Source organism: Bufo gargarizans, chromosome 4, assembly GCF_014858855.1.
Source record: "Bufo gargarizans isolate SCDJY-AF-19 chromosome 4, ASM1485885v1, whole genome shotgun sequence".
NCBI lineage: Eukaryota > Metazoa > Chordata > Amphibia > Anura > Bufonidae > Bufo > Bufo gargarizans.
The window spans coordinates 247,159,165-247,179,089 of record NC_058083.1 but is presented as its reverse complement, the minus strand read 5'-3'; the positions used below and the strand labels follow the sequence as shown (position 1 = coordinate 247,179,089).

The 19,925-nt window shown below is 36.6% G+C and overlaps 1 protein-coding gene across 5 annotated transcripts in view; it reads left to right on the top strand.

Annotated features, from left to right (window-relative positions):
- The window catches only part of COL12A1 (collagen type XII alpha 1 chain), a 165,569-nt gene extending 147,556 nt beyond the window's left edge, over positions 1–18,013 (top strand). For 4 of the 5 annotated variants that reach the window (XM_044288842.1, XM_044288838.1, XM_044288839.1 and 1 more), the window contains 11 exons: positions 262–357; positions 635–688; positions 814–867; positions 5,752–5,805; positions 6,035–6,106; positions 7,975–8,010; positions 8,271–8,337; positions 11,244–11,432; positions 11,600–11,677; positions 14,034–14,204; positions 17,039–18,013. In XM_044288842.1, coding sequence (XP_044144777.1) covers positions 262–357; positions 635–688; positions 814–867; positions 5,752–5,805; positions 6,035–6,106; positions 7,975–8,010; positions 8,271–8,337; positions 11,244–11,432; positions 11,600–11,677; positions 14,034–14,204; positions 17,039–17,199 — 1,032 coding nt within the window. In that variant the 3' untranslated portion in view covers positions 17,200–18,013. Of the gene's footprint in view, positions 1–261; positions 358–634; positions 689–813; positions 868–5,751; positions 5,806–6,034; positions 6,107–7,974; positions 8,011–8,270; positions 8,338–11,243; positions 11,433–11,599; positions 11,678–14,033; positions 14,205–15,960; positions 16,252–17,038 lie in introns of those variants that run through there. The other variant, XM_044288841.1, reaches the window with a different exon arrangement.
- The last annotated feature ends 1,912 nt before the right edge of the window (positions 18,014–19,925 follow it).

Sequence of the window (19,925 nt, the reverse complement as noted above, 5' to 3'; positions counted from 1 at the left end):
TAAATAATTTAATGAAGGGAGTTAAAAGATACACACCACTGCTCAAGGTACAATTCAAACATTTCTGAGTTGCAGATAAAAATTAAATTGACTCAAATCTGGTGTTTGGAGTACAAGGTAAATTGTGAGGACTTTTGATTAAGAGTTATTAATTTGCTGGCCAGTAGCAAACACAAAAGTGATGGAAGAGGAGAAATGAGGAGCTTGTATGTTCTCATGTCGCTCACAAAATTGCATTTCTCTTTTGTACTTTGATTATAGGGCCCCCCAGGGCAGCGAGGGGAACCAGGCCTACCTGGTCCACAAGGGCCTCCTGGACCTCAAGGACCTCCTGGAATTTCTATTCCTGGAGAACCTGTAAGTGTAAAAGAATGGAATTTGTCATAAAACATTTCACTTATTTGTGGTATTTATGTAAAATTTTTGGTGGTGATTCATAATCATGTATAAGTAGATGGTGATCTAGGTATACTTGAATGATGTAAAACATGTCTAAAAGTTATACTCCCCTTACTGTGTATTTAATATTTAATGTGTTTTGAATATTTCAAAATCACATATTACACGCTTTTATATTGTTAGGTTATGCGTAGATTGCAATTAATTTCGTACATTTAACCTTGTATTGATTTAGGGTCGTCAAGGAATAAAGGGTGATCAAGGTGACCCTGGATTGCCAGGAAGAATTGTAAGTTAGTCTATATAATTTTCTGTGACATTATTAACCAATTAACATCAACGATTTTTACATTTGAAGTTTACTACTTTATTAAATGTGTCTAAACAACTGAATTTTTTAAAATCTATTTTAAGGGATCTCCTGGTGTAACTGGACCACCTGGAGCTATAGGACCGACAGGACCAAGGGTATGTTTCTTAAATCCAACTTTTTATCATTGTTATATAGACTAACACAATGTAAAATTGATCAATGATGAGCTTAGAAAATCATGCTTGACTATCAAAACTGAAAGACAAGGCAGTGTTGCAAAAATTGCTCTAATCACTTTCATGAGTCCTATTTGTGATTAGGGAACTATTTTGAATTTCCCTTATTTGTGAATGTGGAGATTATTTGAAGGGATTGAACCTGTCATAAACTTCATGCATCAGAACCAGACAAGCAGAGACAGGCCCAGGATATTTTGGTCTTCAGGGCCAAAGTTTTGACATTTTTAGCATGAGTTAGTTTAATAGCTATAACTTTTATGTTTTGGACATTATTTCTTGAGTATTTTTTCCATGAAAAGTCTTTATCACTTTTATATACACTTTTTTTTTTAGAATTAGGGCTATGTTGGGTCTCTTCCTACTGGCAACCCAACAAGCACATGATCATTTATCAACTGACCACAGGGGCCAATAGAGGCAGTAGCACTGTTACTGCCTGTATTCCATACACAGCTGATTGAGCGCTGCTATGTAAGTGAGAAAAGGAAAGACAAAATGGTGAAAACCACTTCTATCTTTTTTCCTGGGTCCCTGGCAGTCTCTGAGCATGGAAATCCAACATCAATTGTGTGCCAGCTAAAGTCTCTGCCATAAATATACTATAGATTGAGTTTTAGGAACCTAAACCCCACTGTGTAAATACAGCAAGACGTCCCAGTTGAATATTTTTATTTTGCGTTATTGCCATTATGCAGTTCTAACACATTTGCACATGAATGTTAGGACATCATTTTGCATGTTTTAATGAGTAGCAGGTCACAATTACTTGTAGAGTTGATCCTTACATATTAAACAAATGACCTGCAAGCGCTTGAGGCTCCGGCTGGAAAACGTTCTGCTCAGCCAAACTGTCTTTTTCTGTAATCCCTTCTTGTAAGTAATGATCCAAATAGAAACTTTCCATAATTTTCTTTTACTTGTTTTGATTATTTAGTTCATCTAAATAACAAAAAATCAAATAAATTACAAAAATACAAGGCAAACAAAGCACAAAATCCTGCAGATCTATATATTTAATATGTAAGCTCTTATACACGAGGGAAAATATAGGATTGTGTCATTCCCAAACAAAACAAGGAATTATTTGGGTTAGCTGATATATTTAACACATTTGTTTCCTTTACATCTGTGCTTCAGAATTTCTGCGGAGTGACAAAGACTAATCTTATCATGTGGAGCATAACACATTAAGAATAAGGAACCATATTTTGCAAATAAAGATATTTAATGTGCAGTATGACATTCCCAATATATTATTTACTGATACTGGAGTTTTAAAGAGTTACTGTGAGTTCGTTTTTTTAATGCGTAGATGCAATAAGTGTTTTGGGGACTTAATTAGGGAAAGTGAAGTTTGCCCTTAGAAACACTCTAAATGAGGGTTGCTAGGGATAATCCACCTTCAGCATTGTACTTAATGCTGCAGATGCCAGATAACTGTATGAAGCAGAGACAGGCTTCTCAGTTAGCACTGCCTCTGGTTAACACTGGGAAGATAGGGAAAGGAGTGGGTCTATAGCATTCAGCGCTGACAATAAGTGTACAGGAGCATAGTACATTTACTGTCAATCCCTACCCTCTCTATCTTCCCTCTGGATAATACTGGCAAGATAGTGAAAGGATAGAGGTTGCGCATTCAACACTGACAGTAAGTGTAGTATATACCTGCATATGTTCTGTCAGTGCTGAGTGCTGCTGCCCCACTCCTCTACCTATCTTCCCAGCACTAAGCAGAGACACATTGGGAAGATAGAGAGGGTAGGGACTAACAGTAAGTATACTACGCTCCTGTACACTTATTGTCAGCGCTGAATGCTATAGACCCGCTCCTTTCCCTATCTTCCTAGTGCTAACCAGAGGCACATTGGGGAAATAGAGAGGAATGAGGTGAAGCATTCAGTGCCTACAGTAAGTGTACTATGTTCCTGTATAAATATTGCAGCCCCGTACCCCTCCATATCTTCTCCAAGCTAACTAGAGATGCACGGGGAAGGTAGTGGGAAGCGTTGCTGCCAGCATCCAGGGAAGCATGTTACATTAATCTTAGTAAGTTCTATTTCATATTTAGGGAGGCAGAAGTTGGGACAGAGAGACCAGAGGCAGGCTGAGAAGCCTCTGAATCTAAAGTTATCCATTATCTTCAGTGCCCAGTAGAATACTGAAAAAGGATTCTCCTTAGCAATCATCAGTTAAAGGGTTCCTAAGAGGAGACTTTGTGGGAGATTTATCAAGCTAGTGTAAAGTAGAACTAGATTAGTTGCCCATAGCAACCAGTAACATACCACCTTGAATTTTCCATAGGAGCTGTGAAAAATTAAAGATGGAATCTGATTGGTTGCTATGGGCAACTAAGCCAGTTCTACTTTACACTAGTTTGATAAATCTCCCCCTTTATGTACAGTTTTCTAATAAAAAAAACAAACATGTGGGGTCATTTATTAAACTGGTGTAAAGTAGAACTGGTTTAGTTGCCCATAGCAACGAATCAGATTCCACCTTTCATTTTTGACAGCTTCTTTGGAAAATGAAAGGTGGAAACTGATTCGCTGCTATGGGCAACTAAACCAGTTCTACTTTACACCAGTTTGATAAATGACCCCAATAATATATTATAAAAACACTAGCGCTCACTGTCTCTACGCATAGAACAATGACAATTATACTTTGAGAATATACAACACATGAGGAGATTTCTCAGAACTAGAGCTACTTATTACTAAAATGTGAAACAGTTGCTCATAGCAACCAATCAGATTCCAGCTTCCATTTCTGAGAGAATCTTTGGAAAGGAAAGCAGCAACCTAAAGGACTTCTAAATCCTCAGACACATGCATACTCCTCCAGATTGATGGACCGTTTATTATTATATTTGAGGAGGGGATAGGGAATTATACAAAGCAGGTTTTGCTTGGATTGACACCAAAGGAAAAAAGCTGGAAGCAGCTATGATAAAACAGAAGAGAGGTAAACAGATGATTTGGGTTTATTGCACAAATCCCAGTAAAATCCTTCTTCTTGAATCCATATAAGATTCTAACATCAGCGTTTCATTTTAAACATTTATCTGGGAAATGGAGATCAAAATAAATTGTCAGGGATTGTTGCATGCAGCATTTTTCTGTCTGCTCTCTATTTCCCGAGTGTAAATACCACGTCAGTTTAATCATTCTTACATTGTAGAGATTTATAATATTTTTCTTATTCTTATTTCTTATCACATTCTACTGATAGGAAAACAGCTTTTTTCCATTATTTTTATCGTGTTGTATTTAGTTCTGTCTAACAAGATATACATTTGTTGGGTGGGCAGCATACATTTTTATTTATTATAGCTGTCCATAGACGCTATATTTTTGTCAGTGGAGCCCAACAAAGGCTGCAGTAGGGGAGAACGTAAAATCCAGCAGGTTCTGATTTTCACCTTTCAGAACCTTTGTTTTCCATGGAGATAAGCAGCGCCAGTGGTATCTGACACCTGCTTTTCCACCTATTTTCATGTAATAGACCTATATCAGGGCCAAAATGGCATACCAGTAGTGACTGGCCAACCATCCAATGTGTGTGGGATTGGCCTAACTCTCCCCAATAAAGGATGTCAGGAGGATTTGCATGCTGGATTTCAGCATGTCTAAACCTTTGAATTTCTGCTCTGGATTAAGAACACATACACAACAGCCTCCTCAGGATGAAAAGCTGTTGGCTAAAAAAAGTGATCTGCTGCAGCTGTCTAAAGACTCCTTTACACTTGAGGTGAAGCTCAGTAGTTACATGCAGCGATGACCTCTACTGTATGAGAATGAGCGATTGCTGTTCACACACTGCTACCCAGAAATGATGATTGAGGTGTCTACACCAACAATCATTTGACCTGATGAATGAGCCTTTGGCTTGTTCATTGGGTGATCTGCTGCACTTTTACATGGCCCAATTATCTGGAAAGAGCATTCTAGACAAACACCGGGCCATGTAAACTTGCCTTAAGATGTAAAAGTCGCAACCTATGTTACTCAACCCCCTGATGGACTTTTACACATGTAGGTGTAAACTACATTGCATTCATGCCAAATATATAATTAAAGGTTAAAAGTTATCCGAGATAAAAAAAAATGTCCCCCATAGGTCTGGGACTCTCACACTGAATCTACTCACCTGGCTCAGCGTTGCAGTTTCTCCCCATGCACAGATGAAAACATCTGGTGTTGGGGGGGGGGGGGGGGCAGCCAATGGCACCATTTGTAAGCCAAAAAAACGATGTATGAGATTTAATAAATGCCCCCATGTGCTTTACATAGAAGCAAAAAGTATAAATTAAGGGGATTATAAAAATAATAAGAATAATAAGAAATATATCTGTAAAGAATAAATCAAGGCAACTGGACTTACTGTAGATTTGAGAAAGCTCGTTGGAAGAACGAGTTAAACGTTTTCAAGAAATCTACAGTAAGTCCAGTTGCCTTGATTTATTCTTTACAGATATACCATGACCTGGATAAATGAGAACCTTCACAGACAATAAGAAATATAGCAATATTTTAGTGCAAACAACAAATAGGTGACAATTATGCCTTTTGTTGATTCTCGTTTTTGTAGTTAGGACTGCAGTGCCGTATGATGTCATAGTTGGTCCTTTAACATTTACTTTTTTTGGTTTCTGCTTTCATTACAACATATTTGTTCATTTATTGCTGCCATTTTTAATTACTGTTCATACAATGATCAACATGTGACATATAATTGCTAGATTTTTCTTTACATTCTTACTTGTATCTATATATAACAGAAATGTGTTTCCTTTTTAAGGGTTTCACAGGCAAAGATGGACCTGCCGGACCTAGAGGTCCACCTGGGCCAGTGGTAAGTGATAGAATGTTATTTTGCTACAATGTATTAACTCCTCCTAACAGGCTTCAGATGTCTTTGTGGCCGCTGAGTTAAGCTAGAGAGTGAAAGCATCTGCTAGTGTAAGAAATATGATCAGGTAGTTTCTTCATTTTAAAGATGCTTGACAATTTAGTTTATAAAGATTTGATGATATCTTCAGCAGCCACCTACTGTATATCAAATGTTTCCTTTTTCATTGCAGGGAGCACCAGGAGCACAAGGAGTACCCGGTCCAAGTGGGATACCAGGAAAACAGGGAGATAATGGTTTACCTGTAAGAAAAATCACACTTTCTGCTGATTGAGAAAAATTAGCGGTGCTTAGTTTATTGCTTAATAAACAGTGTCTTTGGAAACTAAAGGTTTCCTCCTGTAGCTTTTAGTTAATAGGGTAGCAAAACTTTTGGATGTAAAAGTTTGTAGTCCATTACTTTTACAGTTGCAGTAGTTGATTGTTGGAACTTTAAGTAATCCTTTTCCATTGAACCGGCACCAATACCATCTGCCAAAATATATATTTCAATGTTGTATAAATGTTAAGAGCTATATCAGCACATTTACAAAGTTTTATAGCTGCCTCCATCCTGAAATCATATGTCATTTAGAACAAGTGATATCCAATCTCTTACAGGCAAGTTTCCTTTTGATTATTGAAATGAAGCAATGGTTAATTTCTTGATGATGTCGTATCATATAGATATATTCATTGTGCCTGATATAAAAGCATCAAGAGAAGTTAAGAAAATCCAACAAGAGAAAAAAATAATACTGTTATGTCTATTTCTGTTTCATATCAGGAGCAGAACAACATAAATAATGGGAACAGCATTTCTATCAAATTACATAAATGAATGGCGCTCGACAGGACCCATTGACTATTATTCCATTAGAAAACCATAATTTTACTATCATGCTGCACTATTTCATCCTGTATTTTTGTCTGCGACAGAGCACCTAATGGAGCCTCTGAAGCAGATTGAGCGAAGCCTTACAATTTTTTTTTTAACTTAGTGGGACATAGTTAAATTTGGCAGTGAGAGACTATTACGGGTGCAAATAATTAGATTTTGTCGTTTCTACCATTGAATATCCATTGTACACATTTCTAGTTGAGTGTTTAGATTTCTTGATTTTTATTTACAATAATCGGCATGAACTGAAAGATGGCAGCAGTGGAAGAAGATGAGAGTGTTGAGTGTTTGCAGCAGGCAGTGACCTGTTTCCATGTTAGGTGTTTTTGAAATATGCTGCCCTCATAAGTGAAGGATTTAAAGCTGGAACTAAAACTAACTTAAAAGCCAGTTTTATTAAACCTATAATACCGCAATGGCAAAACATTTATACCTAAAAGCTCATTCTGCTTTAAGGATAAAAGATCAAAGGAACTTTGCCATATTAAATATAATATTTGTACTGGAGTAAACAATGCATGGAACATGCAGTAGAGGCGCTAGAATAAAATATTTTTATACTACTTTTCAGATGGAAATATGTTAGCCAGGCATGTGGGGGGCCGGTACTGTTCAGAAATTTGCACACTTTGAAGTTCAATGCTGGTTTTAATTATTGTAGCATATTAAATGGCTTCTGAAGACTGGTATGCCAGGATAAAAGGGTAACATCACATTAATAAGGGTGGCTTGCAGATGTTTCTATGTTTTGGTTTAGAGGTTGATTATTCAACATTTATCAAATGAGAAAAAGAGACGTTTTGGAACAATTGAGGGATTAACGCTGATGAAGTTCCTATAGTATGCATTTAAAGTCAACAGATGTGATGGCCAGAAGACATGTCCTATTATCACATAGCTTCAATCTGCTGATTCACCATTACATTTCACAACACACGTTTGGTGTGTGGTGTAAAATACTTATTTTCCATGGGTGCTCCACTTTTAGACAGCATTGGGAGTACACTACAATCTATGCCAGATAACATTATTAATGCATTGGACATTTATCATTACTTTATTTTATATGGATTTTATAGGTGGGTATTTTATCAGCCCTGGACAAGATTTTACTAAAATAACATTAATTTACATAAACTTTGTGCGGCTGAACTAAAAACTAACAAAGGGTCTCTAAAAACGTAAAACTAACAAGGGTCTCAGTACTAAAATACATTGTAATTTCTTTATAGGGTCCTCCAGGCCAGAAAGGAGACAGGGGTGACAGGGTAAGTAGATGTATTTAAAATACAGTACTTGTTTGGTTCTGAGAGATTATATTTGCATGTGGGAAATGAGCCATGTTGTACTTGGGTGACTTGATAGCCCTTCTCAGGGTTTGTCTGGGGGTGGCAGGAATTGAGTTGTGCATATTTTGTTAAAAATTTTTACACCCACCAAAAAGCCTAACTTTGGCCTCCTGCTGCCTTGTAACTTGTACCTACTATGTATTATCATTATAAGCTTATTTGTACTTTTTAACTTTAAGGGAAATATAGCTTCCCAGAACATGATGAGGTCAGTTGCAAGACAAGTTTGTGAACAGATGATCAACAGTAAGTTCAAACAGTTTTTTAAATAGTCATAAATTGCTAGTACATTACAATATGAAATTCATGGTTTTGATGGTATTAATATGCAGTCATTGACAAAAAAAAATATGCATCTAGATAGAAATGTCTGATTGCTGGAAAAGTCCAGTTATGTCTCAGGCAGATATGTAAATAATTTCAAGTGTGGTCTGATAAGACACTGGATTTTGCCACATGAAGGCATAAAAGTGCATCCCCCTTGTACCCTATAAAAGGCTTTCAGAGCCTAATTTTGAGTATTGCACCTCTTTGTGAGAGATTGTTGACTGTCAGACAAGCATCTTGCAAACATTTTGCCCAGTTGACAGACTTTGAGAGGGGGTACATCATTGGATGGTCATTTTGCTGAATTGACTGCCATTTGGACTGTTCTTTGAGAAAGAAGGCACAGAATTACTGTAGAAACAGAAAGAAGCGCAATATAGTGTGAGTATGTCCTGGGCAATCAGCCGAGGACGAAATCCCCAAAATGGAGGCTTACCTTGTGGAGTTGTGCTAAAGATAGTCACAACTCTATAGTAGACTTGTAAAGATTGAGATCCAAAATGCCAGATATGCTGCTGCAGATTAAATACCTTTGTTGGAGAGGCCCAGTCCCTCAAGAAAACCAATGTAGTTTTGGGGGGTTTACTGCTTGGTGCAAAGGAACCGGCATAAAACGGATGATCGTTAAATCTTCTTTATTATAGATAAATCAGCATAAAGGAAACCTAGACTGTTCTGACCTAGATGTTATGAGGTGTTAGGAGCAGTGATTACATGAGGGCACGCACACATGGTGGCTCAGGCTAAGGCAAACACGGACAGACCACCAGCAGAGAGAATTGTTTGATCTGATGACAAGCACAAGCAGCTTCCTCAGTTTCATTGTCCACAATTCAGACACAGGTAGCACCTTCATTTCACACTCCTGTCTGTTCCCAAACCATTTGCACTTAGTAGAAGAAAATTTTGTGTCATGATGCCCATTATGTGTTCTGCCATTGACAGTCATCGTCTTCATTAGCAGTGGTGTTGTGAACAAGAAACTTGACCACTACAGACTGGAGCATGCTCAACCATTGCTCCATATATGCTATTATATTAGTGGTTAGTCATACCATAAAGGGCATCTGTCATTAGAGGCATGATGACCTTTTCACTGCCTGGCCCTGTCTAGGTGTTACACCTGAACCTCTAGGTGTAACATCTCTGCTATTCCTAGGGGCTCATTTGCATATATTAAAACAGCATTTTTCTCAGAAATGTGGGTACATATGAACCTTGGACCAACACAGATGTCTTCAGCTGCCAAGTTCACATGTAACAGGTCAACCAGTTTCATAGGTTAAAAATCTACCGACAGATGCCCTTTAAGGCATGTGCATGCATAGAACGGTACATAAAGCACAATATGATGTGCACGTCCACCACACGTCAAACACCTTGGATGCGCTGCTAGTTCTTCATCTTTGGATCACTTAAAGGGGTTATGCTATGATCGATGTAAAAAATGAATATCAAATATCATGTAGTACTTGACAGTCTCTTTCTAACAAAGGTAGAACCAGCCCTGTACCTCTCATGGATCCAGAGAGCTCCCAATTCATTGCTCCAATTACTCTGCTAGATTTATTTTAGGCTGAGAGTTCAGGCAACATGTCTTTTCTGCTGCAGCTCAGGGTGCGTGCCCTTTATTCTATAGCTCTTTCCTAGTAACCGCTACAGCTTCTAACACAGGGATCAACAACCTTCGGCACTCCAGCTGCTGTGAAACTACAACTCCCAGCATGCACACTTTCTTGGCTTTTCTTGTAACTCCCATGGAAGTGAAAGGAGGATTTGGGGAGTTGTAGTTTCAGAACAGCTGGAGGTTGCTGATCCTGGTTCTAACAGAAAATATGGCTGGTGACAGTTAAAGATTTAAATTTACTGTGTGAAACACCTCAGGGAGGTACCTGGAGGAATAAGGAAAAGAACAAACAGTTTTCTAACTGCATGTAATGCAAAATTTAGCATTGCCCTGAGCTACTCAGTAAAACAATGCCACCTACAATTACATCCAGGTGTTGGTTTCAACAATGTAGAATATGGTTTGAGGCACAACCCCTTTAAGAGACCCAGCAATGCTACTAAAATGGTGCAGATAGGTGCAGACGCATAGAAAGGGCCACACATCAGAGGACCTTCTTCTGATTTACAGCATGTAAATTACACAGATCAAGTAAGATGGTATGTGATAGGTAGCAAGATCTTTAAATGGAATACAATGCATACAATAGTAAAATGGCTATTGATGTTTATTACATTTTGCCAAATTCAGTTCTGGTAAATCTTCAATCCTAGAAGTACAGTTTTTTATACTGAGCAGGTATGACTTTATCATACTATACTGTGTGCTATATAATTACCACTTTCCACTTATTGCATTACTCAACAGGTACATACTACATTATGAAATATGATACTAAGAAAGCAAATAGAGTTTTCTTTTTGTGTTAAGAGTAGAATGTTAAGATTATTGACTAATGATTACTTTCCGGCAACACTGCAAGCCATTCAGTGCCAAAAAGGCTGAATGAAAGCTTAAGACAGATAAGCATTTGGCCCACCTAGTCTGTCAAATATCCCTCTGAGTAAAATCCCAGACTTTGCTTTGTAACATGCCTACTTAAAATGTTTCCATTATAGTTTTCTTCACTCCGCTTGCATTCTCTTAGAACACTTACATTATACATTTGTGAATACAAAAACTATGCTGACATCTGATTTTCAGCTTATAAGCAATATTACCAAGCTAAGTTATATTTCAAGTTAAGTTATGCTTCAATGGAAATGTAAGATATGAGTCAAAACTCACTGCTTGCATCTACTGTTACATTTTGTTTTAGATCAAATGAGCAGATTTAATCAAATGCTGAACCAGATTCCAAATGATTATTATTCCAACCGCAATCAGCCAGGACCACCAGGTCCACCAGGTCCTGCAGGCAGCGCTGGACCAAGAGGTGAACCTGGCGCTTCAGGCAGTTCTGGTTTCCCAGGATCACCTGGTCTTCAAGGACCACCTGGAGAAAGAGGTGAGCATATATTGTAATATACAGTTTTTCTTTTTTCTTAAAAATATAAATAACTGTAATAATTAGGAAAACCATTGATATTGTTAATGTATCTTATAACACTGGCTAATGTTATATAGTTATAGCAGAAAACACAGTGATTCTTTATGTTTTCATACAATGTGTAGGTTTACCAGGAGAAAAGGGAGAGAGAGGCAACCCTGGAATTGGATCTCAAGGACCCAGAGGGCTTCTTGGACCTCCAGGTTGGTATATGTATAACACATTTTTACTACTATTCAAAATGACTTTACAAGCAAAAAACATTTGAACAATGTGGTGGGCTGTTTCCATAATCCCAACCACTTCTGCTAACAATTACAGATTGGAGGCAGCACCCAGCCGCCATCTGGACAGGGTTGGTGTATCTTTGTTCTCAGGTGTGGGTCCCAGAGATAGGACCCTTATTTATCTTTTATGGCATATTCTGTAAATATAACATAAATGTCTTTGCCCCTTTAAACCCTTTACGACATGACCACCCTTGTTTTGGCATTTCCTCCCCCCCCCCCTCCCCCCCACTTTTCAAGACCCACAACTTGAAACAAACAAACAAAGAAACAGGAAAAATTATTTGTCGGGTAAAATTGAAAAAAGGCCACCATTCTGCCATGTTTTGGGGTTTTGCGTTCCCAGCATTAACTGTGCACTAACTATGTAATGATGTGACAGATGACAGCCTTAATCTACAGTGATTATACAATTATGGTGATACAAAATGTATGTAGTTTTTTCTTTGCACTGCCATATTCTGAAATCTATAACTTTTTTATTTTTCCATCCACAGAGCTGTGTGAGGGCTAATTTTATATAGGGTATAGTTTTTATTGGTACCATATTGGGGTACTTATGTCTTTTGGATTACGTTTTGTTTGATTTTAGGGGAGGCAACATCAAACAGCAAGTGAACTATTTTTATTTTTTCCGTTATGGAGTTTACTGCACACAATAAATATTGCTATATTTTGATTGCTCTGACATTTTGGATGATACTGATTTTGTTTATTTTTTTAGAGTTTATTTTTATATGTAAAATTGGGAATGGCAATGATTTAAATTTTTTATATTTTAGTATTTTTATATTCGCGGATCCGTGAATACCATGCACTACTGTGCACTGCCGAGGTTTTGTACAGGGCTGTACAGAACCTCGGCAGTGCACAGTAGTGCCTGGCATTCACAGATCCGTGAATATAAAAATACTAAAATATTAAATATATATAATCACTATAATGGGGACCGGTTGGAGATCAAGACGCAACCCGCCAAATATGCCGAGGGGCAGCTGGACCAAAACAGCTATGTGCCGATTGAAACGCTGCAGTTTTACCATGAGGGTTATAATACCTGGGTCTCTATGGGGGTGAATGATCTTTACAATGATTATTTGTCCCCATAGAGTTTCATTGATTGTCATTAGCACATTCTTTTTTACACAGGGCATTGTGCTGTCGACAAACAATGATTTTATATGCTGCTTAAATGATAGAATCACTGCTTTGTACAGCATAATGACCTAATACTGTGTGCTAGGTGAACCTATAATTTAAACAGTTGATTTAACTTACTTGAGTGAAGGCCGTTGTTGTAAATTATCCTATTTAGCATAAATGAAAGAAAATGTTTTTTTTTTTTTTACAATATAATATAGTAAAAGGCAAACAACACCTCAAATTAAAAATAATGTCATGACAATATCTGAACTGGTGGGTCTTATGTCTACTCATTTGCTTGCAAAAGAAACTTTGATACCACGGCCAATGATGTAATTCTTTACTTTATAAAGTCACTAAAACCAATTCTACTTTGTGAAAATAAACATAAAGCACATATGGGAACAGATATTTATTGCAAGTCACATTTCTCAGCACACTGTTAAGATGTTACAGGGTGACGTACTAGAATACAAATAGTCTCAAAATCCAAACTTGCAGTGCTCTAATCTGTTCCTCGATGTATTGACTGATTTTTTTCTTGATTATTCTCTTGAGACTTGGCTATAGAAAAAAAATCTGTTTGTTTCTGTATTTAATTCTCTAGTTAAACCAAGATTTTTTTCATTACGCCATGTACAAGCTTGCAACTTATCCTCGCTTGGTCTTAGATTTACATTTTAGCTTACCATAATAGTGATTTCTCCAAAAATAACATTACTTCATCTACCCCTAGGCCACCAAGTAGCATAGTTGATGCACTTCTAAATTTTAATTGAAGTTCAGTGTGCTTGTAGTAGTTTCCCCAGAGGACATTTTTATATTGTAGCAAGGGAAACAAATCAAATGATTCATTGATATTGTCTGATTCGTTATATATCTTGCCCATACACTTTTCATATAAAAGTAGGCATTGTATTTATAACATGCATTATAAAGCCTAAGGAATCATAGCTAAAAATGCTTGCTTAAATTTTGGTTCCTTCATTAAAAACATATGTGAAATTTTACTTTTTTGTCTGTGTGCACATATGTCTAGACAGTTTGTATGCCAGATGTATTATTCGTTTTGCTTTAAACAATAGAAAACAAACCTCAAAGCGTTTTATATTTCCTTCTTCAAAATCAGGACCACCAGGTGACTCCAGGACAGGACCTCCAGGATCTCCAGGCTCCTCAGGGCCACCAGGACCTCCTGGTCGCCCAGGTAACCAAGGAATTAGAGGTCCTTCAGGACCACCTGGATACTGTGACGCATCACTATGTGCAAGCATTCCTTACAACGGGCAAGGATACCCAGGTACACTGGCAAATGTGTAATTTCTGTTGCATGTAGTAGTATGTTTTACTAGTAGTAGTACTGTTTTACTAACATGGTTAATACAAATGCATATATCTGTTGTAACCTCAAAAGTCTTCCATATTCGTCTGCTTAGAAAATATACATATTGGTATCGTTATGAGATTACAAAGAAAGTGTAAGGTATCCCATGACTCCTGAACCACAAAATGTGGTATGATTTAAGCCATAATTGCAGAACTGTAATGCCACTCAGACTAGAACTACAGATGAATAGCCTGACAGCATTGTAGATAACAACATATGAAGCCATGTCAGGGGAATTAATTGTCATCTATCCTAAAATAGATATTCTTTTTGAAAAGTTACTTCTATGGAGAGACAGGGATCAAATCTAGGGGGTTAGTAAAAATCTGACATGTAATGTACATTTATACAGTTGTTGGAGAATTAGCCTGATATACTTAAATTCCCCCAACCACTACAATAATGACAATGTGTCAGTTAAATATTTAGCAATTAATAATAATAGCAATTTCCTTACAAACATCTAACACATAGATTATTCATTTTACTAAACTGGTACTACAGGTACTACAGTAAGACAGCAAATGCTCTCCTAGTTTCTGCATTAAAATACTTGGAAGGAGTAGATGGCTGTTCTGTATCACATACATTTTTCCTATATACTAAACCTAAATATTACATCTAATCTTTAGAATAGCACCTACACATGAGATATAGACAAACTATTTATATAGTTAAATCACTTAAAATGATCTAGGTAAATCAATTCCTCCTATGATAAATATAGTTATCCAGTAAATACTTGAGTTGTTTTAGCTATCTTGACTGGATACCATCCATTGAATACAGCCATTACTCTGACCAAAGAGGTTGTCTCAAATCTCCCATGGACCTAATTTAATCTTAAAGGGGTTCTCCAGACTACAGACATTGATGAACTATTCAATATCAGATCCAAGGGGGTCCGACACTGAGCACCCCTACCTGTCAGAAACGATACAGTGCTGGAGGCAGAAGGCTCCGTACATGTGAATGGAGAATGAGCTGTAGTACCCTGTCACAGCCACTACAATTGTACAGAGCTGTCTGCTTCCACACTAGTTTCTGGCACAACGACTGCCCGAAGCAGCTGAATTGTGGGGATACCACCAACGATCTGATGTTGATCACCGATCCTGAGGGTTGGTCATCAGCATCTGTAGCCTGGAGAGACCCTTTAATTTGCATTTGCTATGAAATGTAACTATATAGTGAAGAAAATTCACAATCCTTTTAGGCTACAGAATGCAGGCTGACAAGCCGCATGCATTCTCCAATTGGTTGTCAGTCCCATAAAAACCTCAGCAGATACCATATGCTCTATGCTTGTCAAAATGTGGTTGTGGTAGGCAAGGAGCCTACTGTTCCTTTGTTGTCCAAGGGCCCAAATAAAACCTGAGCCCTTGTTGCTATCCTGCATGTATTTTCTTTGTCAAAGACTAAGATAGCTCGGAAAGTGGTATCTATAATATAAAGTCATTCTAGGATTCCTAAATATACTATTTCCAGGATTCTTTATTATAATTTAAATTTTGTTTATAGAAATGTGCCTAAAACACGTAGAACTAATCAACATGTGAGATAAGAAAGTTAAATACAATAGATTGTACAGTATTTAGTATTGTATAAGAGGAAGACAATGTATTTTTCATCTTATACAGGTACTAACATCATCTTTGACCTGTTTCAGGTTCCGGCTAACATATTTTCTAAGCCTCCCGTGCTCCTTACAGTTTGAATTCATGAAAATCCTGTTTCTGAGATGTTTGAGCACGTACTAAATCTGAAATGATTCACCATGGATATAGCTAACGACCTATTACTGTCATCATAAAAAAGGGGAAACTGTTCTTTATACTAACAGCATTCAAATGGGATCCAAGACAGCGATGTGAACAAAGTCTATTTGCATTCAGTAGTAAAAAAAAAAAAACGTCCTGTCAAATATATGAAAGACATAAGGCCTCATTTACACAAGAGGTCAATATAACTACTAACTGCTGTATCTGAGGTATCCCTTTTTATAAGGAGATTTAACATAAGAAAATAGAAATGATGTATGTAAATAATTAACTAATTGTGGCTTGTAAATGATTCATATCAGATCATATCCACTAAACTCAGTTAACATTAATTTTTTTTCTATAAGCTAAAACATTAAAACTCTCTGCTTGCTGTCTGCTACAATAACCATTGACCCCCTTCATTCCTAATGTACTCTACGTTGCTATTGCTTGTCAGACAGGATCTAGCCGTGCATTATATGCTTTTACTTTTATGTATTCCATTATTTATTATATTAGGGCAATTCACAAACCAATTATTACAGCTAAAACAAGTCTGAAAGATACTGTATACAGTAACTTGGCACAATGTATAACTTTCAGTATAATATGACCCTGAACTGATTTACAGTACACTGATTTTAACTGGTGCATAATTCTAATTAGCTTGGTTAACAAAAAGTTAATTGTCTGTACTAAATAAATCTACTTAATGTGTATAAAAAAATACTATTTTATTCATTTTCTGTTAATCGTCCAAAGCCATTATATATATATATATATATATATATATAAATATATCTATATATCTATATATATATATCTATATATATATATATATCTATATATATGTATATATATATTCATTTCAGACAATCAGACAATTAACTTCTAGATACTGCTAAAGTCAAATAATTTGATGTTCCCTTGAATCAATGTCATAAGATAATTGTCTTGTTCAATCGGACAAATATTTTCAACCAGAACCTTATCAACCAGAAAGTGGACCCATTGAGCCTGACAATCAACCATACGCGGTCCATATGCAACCAGAAAGACCAGATGAGGAGGACTATGAAAATCATGAATATGCTGAACATAGGCGATGGAGAAGATCCCTAAGAAAGAATGTAGTGAAATCATAAATGGTTTTGTATTTTGTTTACTTGATCTTGATCAGCAGATAAATGCAAAGTAAGCTGGTTGTATGTTTCCACAAGTCACTTTGGGGTGCTACAGTCATGAAATGCACTTACATATATGCACACATGCCATTTCCTGTGAGCGCTGCATCAAGTAGATCTTACCATATGAACCACATGCAGTTTCTTGTCTGTTGCTCTCATATTTGCCTGTAATATATGTTGTGCTTGCAGTGTCAATTGCCTTGTCCAAATGTGTGAATAAAGATGATAATTTTATTTCAATGCTACATAGTACAAACCTAAACGAGAAACAAACTTCCAAGCAGCTTTGTGTCGGAACAATGTTGCCTGTACCCTGCATCTAAAACCATATTGCGGCCCTAGTAGCCATACCAAGTGTCCCATCATTCCTTCTCCCATCCTAAGCCTCGATTATACCTTGTGGGGGATATAATGCTTTTATACTCTGCCTACCTTTAAGCATCCAGAAAACCTTTTTACATAGCTAAATATACTGTGCCCATTAGGTTCAGGATTATATTGTAGACACATTAACAGTTATATTTATGTCAACTTGCAGTCAATCCTGCAGAAAATGAAATTGCATGTTTGTGCTGTATATTTAGTATGAACCATTTTCAGAATATAATGTTCTCAAAGTGTCTTAGATTCTTAGTTCTCAAAGCAGTTTGAAGACTATGAAAATAGATCTGCTATTTCAGAATTTTTAACTGCAAATTGTGAATTTCACTGCCTTATATTTTTATTTATTTCTGAAAAAAGAGGCGTTTTTCAATAAAACTACTGAAAATAAGTGAATTTGTTTCCATTGTGTTATTCAAAGAAAAATCATGCATTTTACACTTCCTATCCAATGATGCTGTATATTAGCACACTCATTTACTGCATAAGGTTGAGACTGAATAAACGCATACCTTCAGATCACCCACCAATAAAGATACCATAGACAGCACGTATTTCTCCCTTACTTTCCTTTCTTTGGAGAAGAAATAGGCAAATTACCATTAATCCTGTTGCCCTCTCTTTCTGGGCTTGTGTCATGTTAGTAGAGATGGGGATGACTAAGTGTCTTTTTATATTACCTGATGCAGGGATATAATAATCACTGACTGATGAAAGCACTCATTTAAAGAGCCTTTACATGGGCCTATTAGAGCTGTATTGGAGATAAACCATTGTTACCACGATTGTAAGGCAGCATTTTTTCGAACCCTTTTTTCTAATACCTGATGTGCTGCATTTTTATGGTCACAGAAAAAAAATAAGAACAGGTGGTAAAAAAATTTTGCTTGCTTGCTGGCTGATCGTGAGATGTTTAGAGGGGCCGATGATCATTTCTAGTTATGGTTAGTCAGTCATTGCATGTGATGTTTTTGCAGTTTTTCTTTAGCCCTCTGGGTACTTCAGATCCAAATGTTATAGCCTTTCCTCAATGCCGAGTGACTATTAGGGAGAAAACAGGCAGTACCAGGGGAAAACGCATGGGGGTCCCTATACAGAAAGGAGACCATACAGACCCTTCCAGTATCAGGGCAAAAACAACTATAGGAGAGCTACACCATATAGGAGATTTCACCCACAATATGGATATGGGAGAAGGGGATATGAATCTAAATCAGGGATTTAAATAAAATTATCCTACAGGATATAGGGACAATTATAACCCAGATATAGATCAAATTATAGACCCCAGTACCCAGACAGGGAATTTAGATCGCAATGCAATGGTCCAATACAGAAAACTATGCATAAAAAAGATGAGGAAAGCCGAGCAGAACAAAATGACAAGAAACCAAAGAACAAATCTGATGAGAAAAAGGTGAAAGAAATAAAAGTCGTAAATGAGAACACTCACGCATTGGTTAGGGAAGAACATTTTCCACACCAGATGATCAAAGGATGTAATAATGGATCAGAAACAACAAGTAAATCTTCATGGAAAAAGAAAACTTTCAGAGGAACGAGAGGGGGAAAGGCCAAACAAAAGTCCCATAGCTAAGAAGGGAAAGTAAATGATGAGGGTATATATCATCTGAGTTCATATCATCTATCGGAAGAGGAAATAAGAGTATTAAACAAAGTTTTAAAATTTGCCCCCACTTATATAGGCAATACATTTCAGACATATCTAGATGTACATAGATTTGTCAGAAAATTAAATATTTTGAAATGCATGAATAATAATACATCTGGCCCAATGAAAAATTATCAAGGAGAAAAATAAAAACATACTACTTTAAAAAATAAATCAAAATTCTCTCCAAAAAATAAAGAAAATGAATGCATAAAGGCATTTCAAAAAGGTCTCCTGAAAGGTCTGGAATGTATAGATGAGAAATGTGGAAGCAAATATTATTTAACTAAGAAAGAAAAAGAGGCATTAACCAACTTGGAGAAGAATGATAAAAATCATAATTAAGTCTGCAGATAAAGGTGGGGGGATTGTGGTATATGACAGACAGCATTATGAAATAGAATTGTTAAAAATCTTAAATGATACTGTAATATATGAAAAACTTTGAGGGGACCTATTGCAAAATATAAAAAATAACTACTAGTCCTATTAAAAGAAGATTTCGAGAAGGGGATTTTGAGTAAAAAGAATATGACTATCTTAATAACCCCCATCTTGGGACCCCAGTTATATATTTCCTCCCAAAGATCCATAAGGACCAAAAAAAAAAAAATACTGAGAAGACCAATAG